At 43.0% G+C, this 23,993-nt stretch overlaps 1 protein-coding gene across 1 annotated transcript in view; it reads left to right on the top strand.

The window, feature by feature from the left end:
- The first annotated feature begins 2,232 nt into the window (after nucleotides 1–2,232).
- LOC138917344 (uncharacterized) overlaps nucleotides 2,233–23,993 on the top strand; it is a 382,587-nt gene continuing 360,826 nt past the window's right edge. The window contains exons 1-4 of the mRNA XM_070233354.1: nucleotides 2,233–2,248; nucleotides 2,687–3,039; nucleotides 3,115–3,948; nucleotides 7,367–7,489. Coding sequence (XP_070089455.1) covers nucleotides 2,233–2,248; nucleotides 2,687–3,039; nucleotides 3,115–3,948; nucleotides 7,367–7,489 — 1,326 coding nt within the window. The remainder of the gene's footprint in view (nucleotides 2,249–2,686; nucleotides 3,040–3,114; nucleotides 3,949–7,366; nucleotides 7,490–23,993) is intronic.

Below are 23,993 nucleotides of genomic sequence, written 5' to 3'. Positions count from 1 at the left end.
TTATTTATGTTAAATGAATCGTAATACTCTCTACTCTACAGTTCTATTGGTTGGGATTCACACCAATAAGTGCTTTTGCATTCTTTGTGGTATATTTCCTGTGGCAGGGAAATTAGTTCCTCCAAAAGAAGCCATTCTGAATTTTGGAAACATATAATTGCCAAATACCTTTGCCTCAATCCAAGTAATTAGTCCTAGTTCTTTCTTCCCCTTCATCAGTGGCCCTTGTCCCAGGATGAAAAGATTATAAGAAGCTGTATTCTTTTCATGTCACATGTGCACTAACTTGTTTTTATCATCTCTCCATTTCTTGTCTTCCTCTGATAATCCATGTTAGGTGTTCAGCTGCTTTCCTTCATATTCTAGTCCCCAAAGTTTGGAATTTTGCAAAGCAATAGAGGTGAACTCTATTGGAAAATAAGGTTCTGGCTGACAGTGGAACACTTAGAACACGTGATTGTTCTAGAACTAACTTTTTCTGCCCTTAGTCCATTGATATGTCTTCAGAGAATTAAAGTTTTGGTAAAAATTTTCTTGGTTTAGTCCTTTGCTACATTCCAAGCTTCTCTCCCTTCTTCCCCCCGCATGCCACCAATCCCTGGCTGCCATCCATGTATGCCTTCATTGATTGATTCACTTCTTGAATATTGTGTTGCTACTACGCAAGAAACCCTCTGTTAACTTCTGACCCATATTTTCAATGGTAAAATATATCTGAACCTCGCCCTCAAGGAGTTCACAGTCTAGTAGAAGAGATAAGATACACACATATGCAACCAAAACCCCAAACAGAAAGAATAAATAGTACAGCTTAGTATTTTTCAAACCACAAATTGCAGCCTATTAGCAGGTCCATGGCATCAGATAGTAGGTCATGACCAGCATTTTTTAAATTAAAATAAATTGAATAGAAAATGTTGAAGTGAATCATGCATTAAGAATACATGTTGTTTTATGAAACTTCTACTTAAATTAGAAGTGTGTGTGTGTAGACATGGTGTAATATATGATTTTATTTTTTACTATGTATTACATTCAAAAGTTTGAAGAACACTATTTTAGGAGAGGAACAGAGAAATGCTTCTCCAACTTAATGTGCATGCGAATCACCCAAGAATCTTGTTAAGATGAAGACTCTGATTCAGTTAGTGTATGGTGGGGCCTCAGATTCTGTTTCTGGCAAGCTGCCTGCTGATGCTGCTGCTGCTGGTCCACGTAAGGAGATAGAGTGCTAGACAGAGTGACTGTTTCCAGTGGAAGAACCTGAGGAAGCCCCTGAATCCATTCACTTGTGACTTCAAGAGCCTCCAGGAATAAAAGAAAATATTTTCCTTCCCTTTCTGGTTTTCTCTTTCGGTTGATTGATAGAAATCCTAACTTACCCAGTTCTTCTCCAAAGGCTGTTGCTGTCCAGCTCCCAGGTGCTGAATGTTGAAACCAAGGAACCAGGTGAGCTTCAGAGCAGTTATCAGAAAAAACTCCACTGTCATCTCTGAAAGTTAGCCCCCAGTTTCCCACTGTGTCTGAAACACATGTGCCTTTCCATACAGTGTCCCCTGCAATTAACAGCAGAGTACGTCCTATTAATCAGGCTTTTAAGAACAGGGACAGGAAGAGTTTCATTTATTTCAGCTTTACCTGCCGCCACATTTCATCAGGCTTCCATCACGTGCATCTGGATAGCTGCCTTGACTTCCTAATGGTTTTCTCCGCCTGCAATTCCTTTCTTTTCCTCCCTCCTGCCTCCTCATCTTTTCCCCCTTCTAATCCATCCTCTGCAGGGACATATTGATCATCCTACAACGAAGCTTTCATTATTTTCTTTTACTGTCTAAAACACTTCAGTGGCTCCCCATAGCCTAGGCAAGCTCTCTGCTCCTGCCAAACTTGTTTCCTGCTGTCGTAACATGTCCTTCTTCATCTTTCATTTTGACCTCTCTACCTCCCCTTGAATGATCTCCCTTTCCCAGATATCAGAATCCTGCCTCCTCTTTAGGATTTAGCTTAAATCCTACTTCTTTCAAGCAGCCTTTTTTGGAAACCCCAGAGAAAATTAATCTTTCTGCCTTTTTGCCGATGTCTCGTCACAAAAAATTTTAAAAAAAAATCATTTGCTGATGTCTCTATACACAGTGCTGCGTGTTATTTGTGTACTGGTGTGTGGCCGAAAAAGCAGAGGATTGGCAGTAGGAGACCAGACTAACCCAAACTGGGTGTGTCTAAGCAAACTGGATGTGTGCGACCTTAGGCAAGCCATTTGTCTTAATGGGCTTCAATTTCCCCATTAAGATAACAAGGAGATTGGAGACAAAGATCTCTAAGTGACTGCACATGGTGCCCATAATGTGTTTTTGCTGGTTTATAACTTTCCTTAGAGATCTCCTTTTCTATTATTCGTGATTTCTTATTTTGCTCATGTTTCCTATTAGCGTTGAACTATTACCCATCTTTCGAAGTATCTTCTAACTTTAAAATTCTTACACACATTTGGTTTGTGTTTCTTACTCACATCGGAAAGGAGCTTCATTTTATGGTTGGAGCACTGAGGCCCAGGAAGCGCCTGCCTAAGGACACGCAGCGCAGAGAATACAACACAGCTCCCAGCCTGGGAGGGCCCTAGGATCCAGGACATTGCCCGGCCCCGCTCAGAGTGAATGCCCGCTAATTATTTGTCAATTGATTGGAGGTTGTAAGGCCCATCTTGCACGACAACTCCTTTCTCCCTGGAAGGAGGAGCCCCTCGGAGTCTGTCGGTTAACGGGAAAAGTGCTTACTCCGGGAGGAAGGCGGGGCAAGCCGGAACAAGCTCTCGCTGGGAACCCGCATACTCGCACACTCCCTCACCCGGTGTTTCTGAACCCTTTTCTTCGCAGGAGAGAGGTGACGGGGTTCAAGGATACTTGGAACCCGTCCCTTTGGCGGAGACAGGTAGCCGCTTCTGACTGCCGCTCCCGGCTGATCCTGCGGAGTGGAGCGCCCCCGCCCACCCCCCATCCCCGCGTTACGCTCAGGCCTCCTCCGCTCTGCTACGGAAGGGGGGTGCTTGGGGAGCCCTTGCACGCTAGTCTTCCTGGAGCTGCAGTCGTGGAGCCCCGCGCTCTCGGGAGCCTCTAGGCGGCTTCCCCTCGGCTGCGCTGGTGTGCAGGCTCTCCCCGCCGCCCCCACCCGCGGCTCGCCCTTCTTCCCTCCCTCCCTCCCTCCAGCCCGGCCGGCCGGAGCGCGCACACCGGGGCTCCGGCACGTGGGCGCGCGGGAGGCGGCGGCCGCTGCTGCCGCTGCCGGAGCCCAAGCCCGAGCCGAGATTGCCCTCCATGCTGCGGGCTCTGCGGCCGCCTTCCGCTCAGCCTCTGGTCCAAGCCCAGCCCCGCGAGCCTGCGAAGCAGCAGAGGGGAGGAGGACGCGGAAAGGAGGAGGGGCGCGGCGGGCTGGGGCAAGCCGGGCTCTGAGCAAGGGGCGCCCGCAGCCGAGAGGAGGCAGCCCGGCTCTCTCGCTCCTTCTGCTCCAGCCACTGCTGGGGGTTCCAGGCAGCGCGATGCCGCTAGGCTCCTTCTAGGCGGCGGCCAGAGGAGGCTTCCCGCAGCCGCTCGGCCCACGCCGGCTCGCCTTCCGCGGTCGAGTCCCTTCTCTGTCCTGGAGGACGCGCCCGGCCGCTCGAGCCTGAGCGAGCGCGAAGTCCGAAGTCCGCTCCCAGCGCCGCCAACTTCCCCGGGAGCCCCTCTCCCCGCAGCAGCCTGCGCCAGCCCTGGGAGCGATGCGCCCCCAGCCGGGCGGCTCGCCTTCTGCCAACTCGCCACCCATGGGATCGACTGCCCTCGGCTGCCCCGCTTGGAGCTCGTAGTAGCCTTCGACGCGTGGCCGGGGAGAGGAGCGAGACACCAAGGCGTTTGGCGGATCCCGCGCGCGCCTGTCTGTTGGGGTCCCCTGCGGGGGCAGCGTCCATACCCAGGGGTGAGTAACCGGGTCGTGACAGCGCCCTTTATCTCCAGCTAGGAGCTTGCAGGGATGGCAGGGAGACAGGAGAAAGTTAAGTCTCCTTGCACCTATCCTGGGCTTTGGCAGCGAAACGCAACATTGGCTCTCCTAATCCAATTGCCTTCGGGGGTTCCCTGAATGCCTTCAATTATAAGCCAAGGAGGAAGACCCTTTTCGCTTCCCAAGGGGAAGGGGATCCCTACAGCAGACCACTGACTGTTCCCCACCAACGTGCCATTCGGGGCTTTTCAGCCGCCCGCGCGTTAAGCAGGCACCCAGCGTTAAGCGCTTGGAGATCCGCAGCCGCCTGGTCGCGCTCGGAGATCGTGGGCAGCCCGGGGTCCCTAGGGGGAGGCTAAGCGTGCTTCATTAAGGAGAAGCGACTGCTGGAATATTAAGGAAGCGTGTATGTGTGTGCCTGGGAGCAGGAGAGGTAGCCTTAAGAAGAGGTGCGAATGAAATTTATCTGTTGCTGACGGATCGGGTGCCCTGGGCGCCCAGCTCCGCGGTACGGGTTTGGAGGCATAGGATCTTTAGGGCGGCCTGACAGAGTCCAACAGGTGGCCTGCGCGGGCTTCCTGTGGTCGGGCGCGGGGGAGGGGAACTGCTCCCTCCCCGGGGGCTCAAGCTGCCGCTGCTGCTTCTAGGGTGCATCCGAACATGGGTGAGGAAATGCGCTCTCTGCTCTCAGGCCTGATTTGGGGTGAGTGTGTGAGGCATCCAAATGCCTTCTGTCGGAAAACAGCGGCCTTATTGTGTGCCTGACTGAAGTTTCAACTTGCAGGCAACTGAGGGGCCATTCAGCTGCGGCGACGCGGACTTGGCTGGCCCTCAGATGCGAGTCCTGGCCTTCTTCGCCGTCCCTGGCAGAGGGTATTCCAGCTCCCTGGGCTGGGCAGCCAGCCAAACCTCAGCATTTCGCTCCTCTGTACTCCACCACGGGGAGGGGGAGTTGTGGGAGCATCAGGAGCACTGGCCCGAGTTCATTTTCCTTTCTCTCCCTCCTGCACTCTTGTCCTGAGACTCAGACGGAGGGGTGGGGATGGATGAGATGGGCGGGTACAGGTGGTGTGAGCGGATAAGTATGGAGACAGGTCGAGTTTGAGAGCAGGACTGAAAGAGACCAGAGAGAGACGAAGTTCTGCACTCGTAGGCGGCGATTCGAACTGAGAAAGGGCATGGCTGCGCTTTGAAAAAGTTTCTTCCGAACTCACCACCCTTCGGTGATTTGGAGTGCGCAAAATACTCTAGGCCCTTGAAGCGGTGGCACTCCAAAGGACCGTCTTCCCAGTCTGTTGCGTCACTTCTCCGCCCCTCAGTTTGCCCATCTGTAGATTGGGGACAGTTACCCCCATTCATGGCAGAAGCTCTGGTATGTCTATAAAGGAGGCACTTAGAGGTGGGTGTGGGCCTGGAAGGTGGAGGAGCAGCTGGGGTGGGGTGGGGTGGAGTGGGGAGAAGCATTGTCTGGAAGCTGCATGCATAGCAGACACAGTTTTTACTTAGATTTTGTGTTTTGAGGAGGTTAGTTGGCTTTGAGAAGAATGGTGGAGACTTTGGGTAGCTAAAGCTTTCTCAACACTCCTTTGGCACCACTGCAGCCACAGCGAGCAGTCTATACTATGGAAACTAAGTGATGGACACCCCAGACCACGGAAGAACCCTCCACTGCCAGCTTAGCCCAGCAGCTTCTGCTCCAGGCGAGGCTCTGGGTGCTAGAGCTGTTTGGCCTTGCTCTTTACACTCCATAATTGCTGTTGCATCTTTCTAGCCTGGATTTAGTTTCCCTCCCTAGGAGGGACCCTCCTCACTCTGGGGCCTCTGACAGCATATCGCCAAGAACTGTAAGTACAGTGAGCCCCTTGACTTGTAGAGGGCGCTGGCTGACTTAGCATGGAGCACAAGCTTGCCTGACCAGAAGCGTGCCCCCTGGAGGCTCCTTATTGAGAGGGGAGCCAGGAGCTGGGGTGTGAAGAACAGGAATGGGCAGCGAGGGATTGTGTATGACAGAGAAACAGATGGAAGTACAGAGTCAGAGAAAGAAGAAAAGGGAGAAGAAGGAGTAACAGGCAGAGGCAGAACAAGAGGGGAGTCAGAGACAGACATACATACCCAGAGGCAAAAGGGGAGAGAGGGACAGAGACACAGGAGAGAAGGAAAGCTATAGGCTCGAGCTGGCAAAGAATAAGAGGAGAGAGGAGTAAGAGAGAGAACTGGAAGGGAGGGAAGTGAGGAAAAAGAAATCTGAAGAAAAGACAAGTGTGAGAGAGCGTGCCTAAAGGAAAAGGGATGTGAGCAAGGGTGGAGGAATCAGGTGGGGAGGAGAGAATGGTGGGAGAATGGGGGGAGGCAGAGGAAACTGGGAAGCCCCCGTTTTTTGTATTTAATTTTTATATACCACATGGCCGTTCTAAGGACTTTGACATAATCCACATCTTTAAGTAGCTAGCCCTTGGTTAATGTGTCTTTCTTTGTGGAGTCGTGAATTATGTAGAAATTGGACACCTGCTTGCAACCCAGCTGCATTGGAGATGATAAGAATGTAAGAAGTTTAGATTCTTGGTAAATGCACAGATGCACAAGTTCATTTGCCTTCATTGTTTTTTTTCTGGGTGAACACAGGACTGTAGAACTCGGAAGTGGTTCTTTCATTCACCATATTTGCCAGGGACTCTCTAATCCGTTTATGGAAGAATCTCCTGGGCAGTTTCGGAGAAAAGCAAATTACTGGGCCCACTCCCCTGGGAGTCTCATCCACTGGGACAGGAAAGTGCTGCATTAATGAGTGCCCCATTGATTCTAAAGCAGGCCGTCTCTGACCACACTTTGATAAACATGGTGTAACCGGTGTAACACACCTTCTAATTTGTTTCCATTCTTCCTCCTAAGAGAAACAGTTTAACACCTCCCTCTGGTATCCCTCCATCCCCACAAAAGCTCATTTCTTGTGAATTTCTCTTGAAAAGGACAAGCCCTAGGATTGCTCAGCCATGGTTACCTTTCCATGAACCTCATTAATCACAGTAGCTCCAGGGGACAATGGACAGCTCTTCTGGTTGACCTTGTCAGGGGTGTCCACAACTAACAGGTATTGAGCGCTCAGCAGGGCACTGCCCTGGGCATTCTTTGTACACTCTCTGCCTATTGAACACTCACAGAAAACTATGCTGTAAGCACTGTTGTTATCATCTGCATTTTATAGTTGAGGAACTGAGATTTAGAGAAATTCAGTTACTTATCCTGGAGAAATTACGTTCCTTGCCTGGGGTCAGGCAACTGGGAAGCAGCGGTGCTGAAACTTGCATCCAGGTTTAGTTGACTCCAGGGTCAAGGTCCTAATTACATATCATGGTGTATGTATCTACATACACCTAATCCTAACGTTCCATTCTAGACTGACGGAGCCAGAGATCCTTGGAGATATTTCCCAGCACTCTCTCGCCCCACTTTATCAACTGAGCAAAGTGAAAAGTGGCTGAAGAAACTGAGAAGTGACTTGCCAGAGATCCTACAAGCAGTAAATGCCAGAACTGGGACTGGTGCCCTGATACCCTAAGTCTCAGTCCAGCCTTCTCCCCACCACACTAGTGGTTGTTGTGTCTGGCTGATCATCAAGGTCACATGAGCATCTTAGTCAAAACACAAGTTGCTGGACCCCACTAGAGGCTTACTGAATTCAAACCTGGGGCAAAAAGCCCAGAAATCTGTATTTTTAGTCCACGCCCCAAGTCTGCATCTGCACATTACCATTTGCCCCAGTTACTCTGTAGCTCCTGGCATCTGACGCCGCCGATCCCTTTCAAACAGCTTCCAGTGGAGAATTTCAAGCCCCTCCCACTTCCAGCAAAACAAACACACAAAACATAGTATACTCTCTGGATGCTGCAGCCCACACTGATGGACCACGGGCAAGGAAACAAGCTGATCATACCAGAGGGAACTTTGAAAGCTCTCTGAGAGCTGTAGCAATCACATTGAGGTTGGTTAGGCTAAGATTTTCCTGTGCCAGGTTGGAAAGCATTTAAGGAAACATCAAATGCTCCTTCAAAGCATCAGTGTTGGTATTTGTACTAATGCTTGACACAAAAGGACACCGTGAACCAGGCCAATGTGCCGCGGTGTCAAAAGTGTCAAGCTCCGTCTCCCAATTTAGTGGATGTCGCTGTGGTGAAGGATCTAGGCTTTCTCTCCTTCATTATTATGCTTTCGACTCCCTCGGAATGTGTCAGTGCCTCCTTCTGCAGGTGAAAAGGAGCCATCACCCACATTCTGCCTCTTTCTGGCCCACTTAAATTGTTTTCTTGGTGACCTCAACATCTTTTCCCTTCTATTTCATTGAAAAGTAGCCAAAGGTGCCAGACATCTTGTCCAGAAAACTGTTTTGTCATCTTTCCCTTTTCAGATCCAAATTTATTTTCTGAATCTGTTGCTTTTAACCCTGACCTCTTATTCAAGGATGGTAATTGAGCCGTGGGTAGCTTTGATAAGCAACTGTCTGATAACGTGTGTTTTAAATAACCACAGTTGTTTGTGAATAGAACACAAACCAAGGAATAACTTACATTTACAATGTCTGCAACTTTAATATGCTGGGAATTTTTTGCCCTTTCAGCAGTGAAAATCTACTTTGCTGGCACAGCTGGCAGTGGAGAAGTGGAAGGTGGAAAGAAATATTCTTAGTGGTTAAGACCTGGGCTCTGGATGCAGACAATTAGGAGTCAAGGTCTACTTCCACCTTGCTGGCTAGTATAACCTTGGTCTGGTTATTGAACTTCCCCAAGTCTCCTTGTCTTCACCTGGTCGTTGAAGACAGTAACAGGAGACCTCTCTGTGGATGCTACCAGGACTTACCTTGGTCAGTGCCTGAAGTGCTGAGCATAGCAGCTGGCATGTGGCAAGGACTCATCTGTTAACTAGTATTTGTTAAACATTTGTCATGTGCCAGGCTCCATTTAACCAAGGATAAAACTGATGTCACAGAGCTTAAGCAACTTGCCCAGGTCACCCACATCCTAAGTAACAGACAGACTTGAAATCCAGATCTGTCCTTTTCAAGTGCCCCCCTCCGCTGACTCTTACTGTTGCATTGGTGTGAGTCTCTCTGTTCCTTCCTTACATGTTAAGACAGAGTGTTGCATATGAAACATATTCTGGTTTGTATTTTAATTGAACCCATTACTAGAGTGTCAATTAGAATTATTCTCAGTGGGGATCTTTTGAAATTTGGGGGATAATTTTAGCTGGTTAACTCACCTCCCAAGTGTTTGCTTTTGCTTTTCCAGCAGTTGGGAGGAGTTTTCATGGATCCATCCTCTGCTGCTTTTGCTTGGTTAACTTCCACCTGTTTTTAAGTTCTCAGTATAGATGTTGTTTCTTTGGGAAAATCTCCTTTGACCCCTCCAGGGCTGAGTTAAATGTCTTGATAATGTGTTCCTCTACTTAAACTGTAGTATATGTCCATTTACTTCTCTATATCTGCTGCTCGGTCTATATAAGCTTCTTGCGATCAGGGACCTGGTCTTAATTCAAGTTGTATCTACAGTGCCCAGGATAGTACGTGACATATAGAAAACTGACAAAATCTGTTGAATGACCAATTGACAATCTGAGCTAATTCTAGGTGGCCCAGAAAAAGTGGTCGTTGTCCTTAAACTCTAAAGAAAAATATCCAAACATTGGAATTGAAACCCACGCAGTATAGTGTGTCCCCAGAGGCACCAGTTCTTCAGATGGAAGGGGAGTGTAATGGTATCAGTAGTTGCTGATTAACCACCTTGGTAGCTTTGGGCAAGTTCCATTGTGATGTTGCTTAAGATGTAATTAGAAGAGACATTCTGATTTATAACTTAATGTGATTTTATCTGTACATTTAGTTAGTTGCTCAGAAAGACACTTTTGTTTCTCAGCCCAAAAGTTTTAAAAATTGATGGGCTTCTGGAGTTAGAACTAAGGTTAGAGATAATCTAGTTCTACCAGCTTGTATGAGAGATGAGAAAACAGAGGCTCAGAGAAGGAAAGAGACTTGCCCGAGGTCACCCAGCAAGTTAGTGCCAGAGCCGCTGTGAGAGCCAGAGGTTTCTGGCTGCTAGCCCAGGACTCTTAATGCACAGCTGAGAGTGATTAACACATCCGTGGTGAGCTCCTTGTTTGCTTTGAAGGCATGCTTGCAAGCCTTCTGCGTGTACACAGCCCAGGCTCCGTAAAATTCCAAGATAACGCTCCTGCTGAAAAGGAGGGAAGCAGGACTGAAATGATTTGCTGGTTGGGCAAATCCCAAGCGTCAGAGAAGTTTGTGGGAGAGCTTCTTGGCAGGTCCTATGTTGGCAAGGTCTTCTGGGCTTCTGGGATTTCCAGCCTACTTTTCAAACAAGGAGATGTGGCTTGACAGGGATCTTCCTTTGCTATTCTCGAGTGGGATATTTCAAGGTGATTTAGAGATATGTGAAGTTCATTGCCCAGCCCCTGGCACGGGGCTGCTGGCAAAGTAGTGGTTCAGATCCTGCTCCCCTTTCTTCTTAACACTTTTTTTAGATGGGAAGCAGTCACCTTGGAACCCTTCTCTCTACCTCTGGGGTGCCTTGGAGTCTGACTAAATGGACCAGTCTGAATATACCCTCAGACATAGAAACGTGTGCAATGTACTCTGACATTGTTAACTCACAGATCTTTATCACATGGTGTCAATATTATGGCGACAGTAAGACACAGATCATTGATGCGATATATTGTGGATGATCCTTTGGAAACATTATAATCAGTGCTGACAAGGCAGCAGAAATATCTCAACGCAGTACCTTCCCTGCATCCCAAAAGGCTTGCCAAACCAACCCAAAGTACAAGACTGTGATTATTTAAGGAGAGAAGGCACAGACAAGAATTCCCTTTGCCCCTCAAGCATAATCAGTCTGAGATCATTGGTGCTATTTTTCATTTGATGTTTGAGGTTTGGATGCAAGGGAGAGGCACCCCTCTTTGTATTTCTACCACCAGAACAAATTGACCCCTTCCATAGCTTGTCTGGGTACCTAAAATTTCTCCATTAAGGAGTAATTCTTTGGGCTTCAAATAATTTGGAGTTTTTTATAGCCCTCTACTAAAATACAAGACTTCCTAAGTAAGATATCATTTAGCTACTTTAGCGGTCTAGACCTAACATCTTACCCCATACTTCTCACCTTATGGAGGCATTTTGACAGGCTTCAAGGATAAATACCACCAGCACCAGCACCACCACACTGCCCACTACAACTTGTACTACTACTATTAATATTGCCATTTATTGAGGACCTACTATTGCCAACACGGTTCTAAGTTCTTTCTATGTATCTTCTCATCTCATGTGCCCAGTAACCCAATGTAGGGATGGATAGGGGAATTTTGATACTACCATACCAATGACAAGTATGCTGAAAAGTAGGGGCAGGATAAACCCAGAATAGTAAAAAAAAAAAAAAAAAAAAAGTGGTAGCTGAGCAGGGAAATATTGAGAAGCGATGCAGAAGGGCAGAAGGAAAGGTGACCTGTCTTCCTTTTTCCTATTCCCAGATATCTAAGCCTCCAAGTAGAATCTTTAGAGAAAATCAAGAAAACTGAGTCTTGGAAAGTTAACTTGCAACAAATCCTCACTGCAGAGCAGGGCTTTGAATCCAGACTTTTCTTCTCTTCAAACTTCACTAGGTAATGCTATCTCTAATTGACTTTAAAACTCCGTGCTTGAAAGGAGCTTAGAGAATATCTTGTCCTGTGGCTTTCAAATGACTATCGTGTACGTTAAGAAACGTATTTTACGTTCTTACCTAGTAAGTATCCACACACACAGCTGACACAAAGCTTTAAAAAAAAATACTTACTCTTACTGTGGGTTATTTGCTGATGTTCCCTGTTCTACCATATTCTCTTACTGTACACGTGTCCACATGTTCACATACAGACACACCATGTTCACACATATAATTGAAACAAAAGTTTCAAAACAAAATACTTACCCCTACCATGGGGGGATATACTGTCATATTTTCCATTTTGTTGTAGTTCATTTTTTAAAAATGTATGCTATGACGCACAAAATTTATTTCATGACTCTATGGGTCTAATGGGTCACAATTTGAAAAACATTTATCAAATCTGCTACTATAGACTTTTAGAGGTGGAGAAAGTGAGGCTTGGGGAAGTGAAGCCATTTTCCCTTGTCCAAGATCCCATGACAAGCTAGTGGCAGAGGCAGCATTAGACCCAGGCTCCTGATGCCCGCTCACATTTAGGAGTAAGAGCGTCTTTGAGAGTGGACTCTGGGTCATTATTTAGCCTCACTCTAACAGTGGATTGTCGCCGTTGACTGCCATAATCTCTGCCTTTTGACTTGGCCTTGATGTTTACTCCCTTCATGTAGAATTTTTTGTGTGTGAGATTTGAGTGACAGAGTTGATTTGCGATGCGTGGGTTTGACGGGGGGTGTTTGTGGTTGAAAAGGTCTGTGAAGCAGCAGGAACGGTGGTGAGGGCCCTGTGCCTCCTCTGTGGGCCTCTCCAGACTTACTGATCAAGTGATTAGGGATAAGATCCTGGAGGACGGAAGAAGCATTGATGCCACCTTAGGTGACCTTTTTCCCTATTCCTGTCTCCCTCTGGGCCACTTCCCCTTTCGTAACCCAGAGGGTATTACTCTTATGTTTAAACACATTAATGCAAGTGCCAAATGAGAGCCTGGTTTTGTCATGCTTGGTGTACAAAAAACACTTTCTGAAAACTGATTACTACTGGAACTGGGGGCAGAATTTTTAAAAATGGTAAATTTTAATTTGTTTAACACTACGCATGAATGCTAAAAAGCCACATAGTGCACACTGGAAAAAGGAAGCATTCCCTTATCCCTGATCCCATGTCCCCCTTCCTGGTACAACCATGTTGCCAGGGTCTTCTGCATTTTCTCTGCCATATATGCGGACAAAAAACACACAGTTTTTCCTCTTTCACACAAGTAACAGCATATGCTGTAATTTGTTTTTTAAAATTTAAATGGCACATCTTAGAGATATCATAAGTGTATACTGAACTGTATCTTTATTTTTCTGAGCTGCGTAACATGCCAGTATATGGGAGTACTGGGGTGTATTTAGCTGTGGTAAAGGATGGTGATTAAGAACCTAAACTCTGCAGTTAACCTGCCTCTGTGTGTGTGTGTATGTGTGTGTGTGTGAGAGAGAGAGAAAGAGAAAGACAGCTTGAGAGACAGAGAGAGAGATATTAGAAAAAGTGGGCCAGGGGGCCAGCCCGGTGGCTCAGTGGTTAAGTGTGCACGTTCTGCTTCGGTGGCCCGGGGTTCCCCGGCTCGGATCCCGGGTGCGGGCATGGCACCACTTGGTGCGTCATGCTGTGGTAGGCGTCCCACGTATAAAGTGGAGGAAGATGGGCACGGATGTTAGCTCAGGGCCAGTCTTCCTCAGCAAAAAGAGGAGTATTGGCAGCAGTTAGCTCAGGGCCAATCTTCCTCCAAAAAAAAAAAAAAAGTGCGCCAGGGAAGGCCTCACTGAATTGAGCTGAATCTGTGCATGTTTTCAAGAATTCAGTTTTTACTATTGTAAGAACTTTTTTCATACCGTGAAACTGCCAACAGTTATTTATCGAGGATCTTTTGTCTTTGGGATCCTGGGAAGTTGAGAGTCAAGTGAAGACAATGCTTCCTGTCCTTGAGGAATCTGGAGAGAGCATTTACTTACCCAGAACAGATTGAGAATGATGAACAATTTTGTGTAATTGAGACTTAAACTGGTTGCTGAAACTTCATTCCATGCAGAAGGAAGAGCAAGTGCAAAGGCCCTGAGGTGGGACTGTGACTCTCACATTTAAGAACCAGCAAGGAAGCTAGTGGTGCTTGAAGTAGAGGAAGACACTCAAGCATGTTGATTCCTAGGAAAGGGCTGCTTTAGGGCCACTGTGTAGGCATGTAATCAAAATAAAATATTCCATCTAGGCTGCCTCGGCTAGGGTTCTCTAAAAGGTTTAAAGAAGGCCATATAGCTATTTCTAAATTACAGGAAAATAGATTTTCTTTTACGGAATTCAGGATTTTTCAGTGAAACTCTCTTGCTTATAATGCTGATGAGTTTGAAGCAGGTATCGAAATATATCCAGGAAAGAACTGCTCAGGAAAGGAACATACACTTGAATAAACGACTTAATTAGAAAGCGAACTCACTAGTTTGGCTAGTGTAAGCATAATAGAAGAGACTGAAGCAGCTCCATCCAGATTGGTGAGCAGAGAACTCAGTGAAATTTCTGAAAGAAACAAATTTTAAATTATCAGCTAGAAAATTCCATCCCTGCCAAAGCAGGGAAGAAATTTTTCTTGGTGCTCAAAATTACTGGTTTTCATAGTTTTAAAATCAGTTGTTTGGATGGAAGTAGAATGAAGTCAAACAGCAAAGAGAATTAGTTCCAGCCCATTCTGCCCTCCCTGTCCTACATTCATGAAGCTTTTTGTGGGATTGCCCCAGTGTTGCCTTCCCCAGCTCAAAGACAAAAGTAAAGGGAGGCTGTATCAAAATGCTTGAGATGGATTCATACATTTTTATTGAATGACACGTATGTTTTGTTTTTTTTAATGATTGGCACCTGAACTAATATCTGTTGCCAATCTTCTTTTTTTCCCTTCTTCTTCTTCTCCCCAAAGCCCCCCAGTACATAGCTGTATATTCTAGTTGTAGGTCCTTCTCGTTGTGCTCTGTGGGACGCCGCCTCAGCATGGCGTGATGAGTGGTGCTAGGTCCACACCCAGGATCCAAACCTGCGAAACCCTGGGGGGCCAAAGCGGAGCACATGGACTTAACCACTGGGCCACGGGGCGGCCATGAATGGCACGTATTTTGAATAACAAAAGAGAAGTGTCTCTTAACTCCTAGCAAGAATGTATTTTTATACATCACAGTAAAGAGTGTTGTAGAAACACTTGATTTTGAGAAAATATTTATATTGGATGTTTTCTGTGCATTTATTTCTGTTCAGGAAAAAATAGCAATGAAAAGCATTATCAGTCTGGCTGGTTCTTTTTCAGATGCAAAATCTCTCCAACTGAAATCCTTTCTGTACTCAAATTGGGCCTGCCAGCTTTAAAAGAGGGCTGTTGGGATAATATGATAAACTGGCCCATGCGTTCAGTCTTTGCTCATCAAGGCTGCGCCAGAATTGACATTTTCGTAGAGTTTGGCTTGATGCTCTGATTACAAATTGGTCCTGAGGAGCTAGACTGTTTGTAATTTTATTCACTAAGGGATTGTGCTTCTATCATTAGGTCTGTTTTGGTTTTGAAACCTGGAGGAGGAAATATGTCTGTGGTTCCCATCTCTTATAAAAAGAATGTGACGGAGAGGGAAATTCGTACAGAAACAAATGCAGTTTGTTATATGCAAAATTAAGAGTTTCATCTTCCTTCGAGGCGGTGATGATAGCATTTCTCCTCCCACTTCCTCCTGGAAGTTTTGCAAAAACAGCTTAAATTGAAGTTTTAAGAAGGGTGTTGAGTATTTATATTTCTTATCATTGATTTACTTGTGATAAATGGATGAATTATTTTGGAAAAGAGAAGATCTGTGATTTTATCTCTTTTGGACTTGTTTTCAAGAATTCTATTTTTACAATCGTATGAACTTTTATAAACAATGAAATTACCAACAATTATTTTTTGGTCCAGGATCTTTTGTCCTTGGGGTCTTGGGAGAATAGAAGACAAGTAAAGACAGCACTTTCTGTCCTTGGCTAACCCAGAGACAGAATGTGCTTCCCCAGAGCAGAGCAGACTGAGAGTGGTAAACTATTGCCTATCATTGAGAGTTAAACTGGATGCTGTCTACAATGAATCCACTAGGATTCAGAGAAGAAAGTGATCAGCCAGGAGCAACATAATTTGGTGACATTTCCAACCTGTTGTCAGAAAACTAACGTATAATAGGATAGTGAACAGTTTTATATGACCCTGATTACATCAACTGAATTCTTACAACAATAAATTTAAAATAATTATTTTATACTTTCACTTGGCAGGCCACCTCAAGGGGTCCATGTGCCACAAAGCACCTAGATCATGAATAAACCTGGATGTCAGTGCATCGCTAGGCTTGGAGCCAGTAAGGGAAATCTTTAGCCCTCCATGTACCTTACCACAATCCCAAAAGAAAACATAACAAACCTTGAACTGAGACCCAGGTGAGAAGTGCTGAGCAAGAAGCAAGTGAGAAGACCAAAATTGTTCTGAGTGCAAATACCCATATAGTCCTGTATCTGAGGAGCAGCTTTGAGTAAGCCAGTTGTAAGCCAGAAGGTGCAGAACCTCAATCTGATTCCTGCATGAAATCAGCATCTGGAAGGGGACCAAGTGGTCCTAGCTTGGTAGCCTCCCTTGGCTTCCAGCAAAAGCAACCACAAATCCTTTTTAGAGGAGAGCATACTCTACTTGGGACTACAGGAATCCCACAGGTAAAGATAAAAACATGATTCCACAATGAAAGATGATAAAAAATACACAAGAAAACCAGCCATTATTGGTCAGAGATATTAAAGAAAACAAAACAGGAAAGGCTTAAACTCCTGAGATCTTTCAGGTGTTGGAATTATCACATATAGATTACAAAGTAAAGATGTATGAATCTTAAAAGGAATAAAAAGCAATTATGTAAAATATAAGCATGCAAGAACAAACTATAAGAAGTGATTGTGAAGATTTTACAAAGAACCAAATAGAACTTTTCCAAAGAAAAAAGAGTTGATAGAATAAACAACTTAATGAATGGATCCATTAAGCATTGTAGACACAGCAGAAGTTAGAGGAAGATAGATTTGAAGATATTATGCCAGAATTCAGCACAGAAAGACAAGGAAATGGAAAATGTGAGAGAGAAGTTAAGAGATAGGATAAATTGAAAAGTTTGTTATATGTTTAATCAGAGCCCCAGAAAGGGAGCAAATGGAGGAGACACAACATTTGAAGAGAGAATGTCTGAGAATTTTCAAAAATTGGTGAATGATGTAAATCCAAACATATAGAAAGTAAAACCAAGATAGATAAAAATTGAATCCACACCTAGACATATTGTAGTGAAACTGCAAATATAAAACATAAAGAGAAGCTCTTAGAAGCATCTAGAGAGCAGACACAGATTACCTACAAAGAAACCACAATTAATAATAACAGTAGGCTAGTCAGAGACAATAGGGGACAGAAGAGCTGGAATAGTATCTTCAAAGGTCTGAGAGAAAATAACTGTCAAACTAGACTTGTTTTCTTTTTAATAATAAGGACAAAATAAACACATTTCCAGATAAATAGGCCTTCACTAAGGAAACTTCTGAAGAATGCACTTAAAAAAGAAAAGTAATCCTGGGAGGAAGATCTGATATAGAAGAGAGAATGGTGGGTAAAATAAATTGGAAAAATGCAAATGAATTTAGACCTTGTCTGTATAATATGATATAATGGTAATGTTCTAACCTGTGTATTTCTTGGAAGAAAACAATCAAAATGCTAGACAGTAAGAGCATGTATCTAGTCAACCACGGAATCCTAAACTCCTAAACAGCTTTATGATCTGACCATTTGTCTTCTGTCTTCCTCTCTCTCTGTATCTCTCTTTTTCTGATCAATCTCATTACAGGCTTATCAATTTTATTAGATATTTCAAAGGAAGCCATTGACTTTACAGATCTTTTATTTTTTATTTTGTTCCTCAAAAGTCACATAAAGTGAAGAGGTTAGCAGCAAACTGAATTTTTCTCTTTTTGGCAACAAATGTATATGATGAAGAAGTAGTGACTAGAATATATAAATAGCTGCTACAAAAGAATAAGAAAAAGATAAACAACAGAATGGAAAATGGGCAAAGGGCATTAACAGGAGTTACCCTGAAAAGGAAAAACATATGACCAGTAAACATATGAAAAGTTGCACAACCTTATTAGTAATTAGGGAAATGCGAAATGAGACATCAATGAGATATCATTTATACTTACTAGATTAGAACAGATTAAGAAGCCTGAAAATATAAAGGATTGGAGCAAACTTTAATACACTGCTTTGGGGAGTGTAAATTGGCAATCATTTAGCAATATAATTTGATGTTTTGTTGTGAAGTTAAACGTTGGCCTATTCTAAGACCCAGCAATTCCACACCTATGTATATATCCTCCAGATACTCTTGAACATGTGCTACAGTTGACACATGCCAGAATAGTCATAAAAGCACTGTTTGTAATAGCAAGAAAATAGGAATAAACAAAACGTCCATTGTTAGGAGAGTAAATAAATTGTAGGATATTTATGGAACAGATCATATAGCAGAGAAAATGAGAGAGTTATGACTATGTACACTAACCTAGAGATGACTATTAGGATGAAAATGTTGATTACTAAATCGATTATTTACGGTATGATATTATTTATTGTAACATTTTTGCATCATGATCAAAAACAAGCAACACTAAACTTTTTTCATTTCTGCTAATATATTATATATTTGAAAGGAAAGAAATGTACACAAAGTTCAAGGTAGTGGATGATAGTGGTTTCTTCTTGAGAGGGAGGCCAGAGGATGGAATGGGAAAGGAGTGCAGTAAGTGAGTTCGGGGATTGCCTGACTTTGGGAAGCAGAGGGTTTGGGGGTTTGGCTGCCCTTTACCTGTGGAAGTGTGATTACTGGAACTGACTGGCTGACTCTCAGAAGGAGGGCCCCTCACTGATTAGCTGGCTGTTAGAAGCTTGCATCCTGCTGCAAAACTGCCATTGATTGATCTGTATGGGTTTAAAGTCAGTTCCTTGTGACAATGGCTGCAGAACAATCAGTGTTTTCCTTGGAGGGTAGGGACCTTTTATTCTCACTCATGAAGTAAGTCTTATTGTTTCCACCTTAAAGATGAAATGGCTAACTATTTGCTCAAGAGTTGCCAGCTACAAAGCGGTCTAGCTGGGATTAGAACCTCAACATTCTGGCTTCACAATCTACCCTTAACATAAGGTAGTTATACTTGAATTATAACATAGCATATTCCATGTTATAAAGTTATAAATTATAAGAAGATAATTTTATTGAAAGTCTTAGAGTTTTTCCCTGTCTTACTGATGTTACTCCCTACTTCTCTATCTTGGTAAAATGGCACCAGTTGTGCAAACCAGAAACCCGGAGTTTTCCTTGATGTTTCTAAATATTTCACCCTATCTCTAATCAACCAGTGTCTTATATTCCAAAACAACTACAGCCTGACCATTATTCTTGGTCTCCACATGGTTACCAGAAAAAGTTTGGAAAAGGCAAATCTGATCCTGTCACTTTGGGCCATGTTAAAATTATTCTGTTATTTTCATTTGGTCTTAGATTAAGAATCATGTCCTTTCCCCAACCCTCCACCTTACCTCCCTCCACTGTCTACCTCTCACTGGTCATGCTGACCTTTATTTTTTTCAGTCTCTCATTTCCTCTGGCCACAGGGCCTTTCTATGTGCTGTTGGATTTGAAGTTTAAACCATCTGACTATGTTACTAGCTACTCTCCCTTGTTATTGTCTTCCACACCCCCTAGGTCATACCTCTAAAATTCTTGAAGATTTTAGCTCCTGGTCGGCTCAATTTCTTTCCTTAAAACTACTCTGGTCATAATTCTTGATGATTACAATCTCCAATCCCTATATAGATAATTTTCCCAATATCCTGGTCAGTTCCTTGAATTCTTCTCCTTCAGTGATCTTGTTCTCCATCCTACCTAATCTGACTACTACCCTAGACATAACCTAGGCTTATGGTTCTCAAATTTTGGCATTCCTCAGAATTGGCTTGATGACTTTCAAAATATAGAGTGCTGGGCCCCACCTCCAGAATTCTGACTCAGCAGATGTGAAGTGGGGCTGGAGAATTTGCATTTCTAACAAGTTCGGAGTGATGCTGATGCTGCAGATCTGGGCACCATGCTTTGAGAAACACTGTGCTACATCTTGTCCTCTGCAACAATTGCACCACCTCCATGATCTGAATTGCAAGTACCTCACTCTCTAACTGTCATATTCTAACTCTTTAGCTCACTCCCTCCCTTCTTTTAATACCCACACTCCAATGATTCTTTGACAACCCCTATATCTAATTGGATTTAAGAAGTTGGAGACTTTGTAATTATCCAATGTGTGTGATGTATGCCTCAATTAGGATGAGTCATTCAGGAGTGTTGCTATTTTCTCTGTGTCATTTGTTACTTGAAATTTCTGGAAATTGCCACAGTATCCTACCTTCCTTTCCCCAAATATATTAGTCTAACTTAAAAAAATGGAGTTGTTGAGCTTTTGTAGGTGAAGTGTTATAGAGTAGATATAAAATAAATTAATAAACTTGATTCAATTCAAGGATAAAAGTGTTAAACATACACCCCCAAATAGACAATTCACTGCTGGATTTTTATTATTTTCATCAGGCCTTATGTAATTTCATCTGTGTTCCTTCAAAATATGGGTATTTCTAATATTTATCAAATGGTTTTATTTTAAGAAAATATTTGAAGCCATATCATTCTATCCTTGAAATGAATGAATGAACCATCCTGTGTGTTTGGTGATAATACCTTACCTTTACAAGTGTTTCAACGTTGTTTGCAGAAATGATTTCACATCATCATTGACTGCAACCCTGTGAGATTATTAGAAAAATCATTGTTCCCCTTATAGAAAAAAAGAGGACCAGAGAACTCAAGCAGTGTGTTCAAGGACACAAACTCAGTCAAGTTGGACTCATATATGGAATTTTGGCCTCAAAACCCAGAGTTCTACCCCTTTGGGTTGGAGAATCTTGATGGTTGAAGAAACTCCAGAGATTACTTTGTTCAGGAGATATGGAAACAAGTGGTATCAGCCATCGAGTAGGTGGAGACGGTCTAAATCAGACTCCAGCTGACTGTCATTTCATGGCTATGAGTATTGCTATAGTTTCTGATTTTCAAGGGAAGCTGAAAATAGGGAATTTTAGTGATATTATTCAAATTTGAAAATATTTACACTTAATGCAGATCAGAAGGAAAACACTATGTGGGCCAAATGTAACATGTCTGATTTGTCTGTGGGGTGTCAGTTTGAAACCTGTGATCTAAAATTATATTGCAGGTGGGAGGCATTTCTTCTCTAATAGTCCTAGAATCTGATAGTTTGGCCTTTGTTTAAGCATTTCCAGTGATGCAGAACTTTCTCTAACGATGTGGTTGGTTTTATTGTTGGTAGTCTCATTGTTCTTAGATTACTTGTCTTGAGCTCCTTCATCCTGCTTACATCCTGAATCTATTCATGATTCTACAGGGAATCCTTCCAAACGTTTCAAGAGCTCCCTCTTTTCCTCAATTTTCCCTGCCTTTCCCTCCCGCCCCTGCAATGTTCTTTACAGGCTAAACATTCATAGTCATTCAACTATTCATCCTAAGGCATGATTTTTAGAACCTTTATAGTCCTAGCTACCTTCTGGATGTTCTCTAAATCTGTTAAATTTCTCCTAATTAAAGTAGCCCATAGTATTCCATGACAGCACTTCTTATACAACAAATAAAATTGTGTTATTTAAGAAAAACTTTGTATTGAGATTTGACAATTGACACATAAGTTTATATTAGTTTCAGGTGTACAATATGATTTGCCTTGATTTACTGTTACTCAGAAACAGGTAGATAGATTTTCAACACATTTTGGCTATGTTTGGAATAATGTGACACAAAATGTAGTCTATGCCACAAACTGTCACAAACGTTAAATTCCCTTTTCAAAGCGGCCCAAGCTAATGAAGGCATATGTGACCACCCATTGAGAAAGACCTGCCATGCTTCTTCAGACCTCATGAACAGAGAAAATGAATAGCAGTTCTAAAGAAGATTCTTATTTTAAAAGATTCGTGAATTATAGACATGACTTGTGATGGAGTCTGAGTCTAGAGTCTAGAGTAAACAACTATAGCGATATTTTAAATAAATGTTCATGAATGATTCTCCTAGATAATACTGGAAGGGCAACTTGTTAATAATAGCAGCTGTAGTTTATTAGAAACCAACCATGTGCCAAACACTATAATCGAATACAGATGAATGTGAGAATGCATGTAGCATACTTAGCACAGTATTAGCAGTTAATGATTCAAATAAATGATAAATGTTACTATCATTATTATTAACATTGTTGTTGCATTTAATATGTTATTTCATCCTTATTACTTCTTAAGAGGTAATTATTATTGCCATTTTGGAGAGGAGAAAACTAAGCCTTACAGAGGTTAGGTTCTGGGGTCGCACAGCTTGCAAGCATCAGAGCTTGGAGACTTATCAAAATGGAAACAACTTGCTACTTCTCCCTCGTGCTACTTTCCCCCTTGCAGGCCAGGGTGAACTTGGAATCAAGGTATAACCCTTCATTCTCCCTGAAGAATTGTCAGATTATTTCTCTGTCTTGTGATTAGGCAATGGATTTAATTTTGAACTCAGATACTGAAATACACATTTATCATCGTCAAACATTTATTTTTGTATTAGCCGTGTATTCTAGTCTATTTAGATCATTTTGAAACTCAAGAATTTCATTCAGTGTGTCAAACTTGTGACATTCACACATTTGACAAGCATGACTGACTTCTAGGACATTTTCCTAGTTTTTGGCTAAAAGGCATTTAAAGGGGGCACAAACAAGGGGGAAGCAACAAACAGACAGAGCCTTGGGGTACGCTTCAAGAGATCCCTTATCCCTTTAACTGCCCCAATTTTATATCAGTCATGAATTGAAGTTCTTCACATATCATGGCTCAACCTGGTATGCATTTACCATCTTAATCTTACCATAATCTGTCCCACGTTTTTTTCCATCTTGTTCATAAGTTTATCAAGAAATATTTTGGCAAATTCTTTACCAAAACCTATATGTTTTTTGATTATGGAATTTCATCACTCTGCAAGACTAGTAAGCTTGTTTAAAATTCAGGTGCATTTGGCATGAATTACTTTTGTTGAACCCACAGTGACTTTAGTTATCACTGCTTTCTCATATTGATTCATTCTTGTTGGTTTTAGAGACAACATTTATTTCACTTAAAGGCTCTAAATGATTTCAACTTTTAAACTAAGTTTGGGGAGAAGAAGAGTTCTAGGAACCTAAAAAGCAAGTTATGAGGCAAACTGTAATTGTTACAATCAGAATCCAGGCACTTGTAACACTTTTATTTAATCAAATGCCTTCAAAATGAATGTACAGATCTACTACAAATAGAAAAGATATTTTTACACAATTTAGGTAAATAATAGTTTTGGTGTGGGAGGATTGTTCTAAGAATGTACAGAAAGTTCATGCATTGTTCATTCCTTTGCATCTTGTCCCCTTATAGGGCCAAGACTTTATTTAGACAGAGACCAGAGCTGGCATATTCCACATACGATTTTCCCATATCTGCTAGACAGTGAAAGGAAACACCCTTGAGAGATGCATGAAAGGCTGCATTTAATTTGGGAGGAAAAAATAGCATATTTGTCCCTTTTAATTAGTGTGTGAAGAACTATATTTCTCTTAAGATTCTCTTTCTAGTCTATACTTACAGAACAGCATCTTGAAACGACAGTTTTCCTAAAGAATGAGAACTTTAAAAAAAACTTCATACTTTATAACATAGATTTTTAAAAGATATTGCACTTAGTAATTTGTGTACAGGTACATGGCAAACACTGAGGGGCTCGTGAGCTAATTTTGGCCCTTGCCCAAAGTTACATGTGGGTCCAAGCTTCTGTGCGAGCGCAGGTGTGTGCAAATGAAGCCTGATTGCAGTTCAGGTGGGGCGTTGTGCTCACTAGTTCATAACAGCCCTCACTCCTTCAGGCTGCTGTGTGTATTTGCTGTCCCTGACTGACCCAAGCAAGCATTTGGATTTGTAACTCCTGGGATAAAAGGAAGAAAGGTGGTCTTGTAACAGTGTAAAAATCTTAGATGAGATGATTACCCCTCTGTGGAATACCTACAAAACCCCTTAGGTTCTATATTTGGGATTTA

Source organism: Equus caballus, chromosome 14 (genome assembly GCF_041296265.1).
Source record: "Equus caballus isolate H_3958 breed thoroughbred chromosome 14, TB-T2T, whole genome shotgun sequence".
Classification (NCBI taxonomy): domain Eukaryota; kingdom Metazoa; phylum Chordata; class Mammalia; order Perissodactyla; family Equidae; genus Equus; species Equus caballus.
Note: the sequence above shows the minus strand (reverse complement) of the source record. Positions and strands in the feature narration are given on the sequence as shown.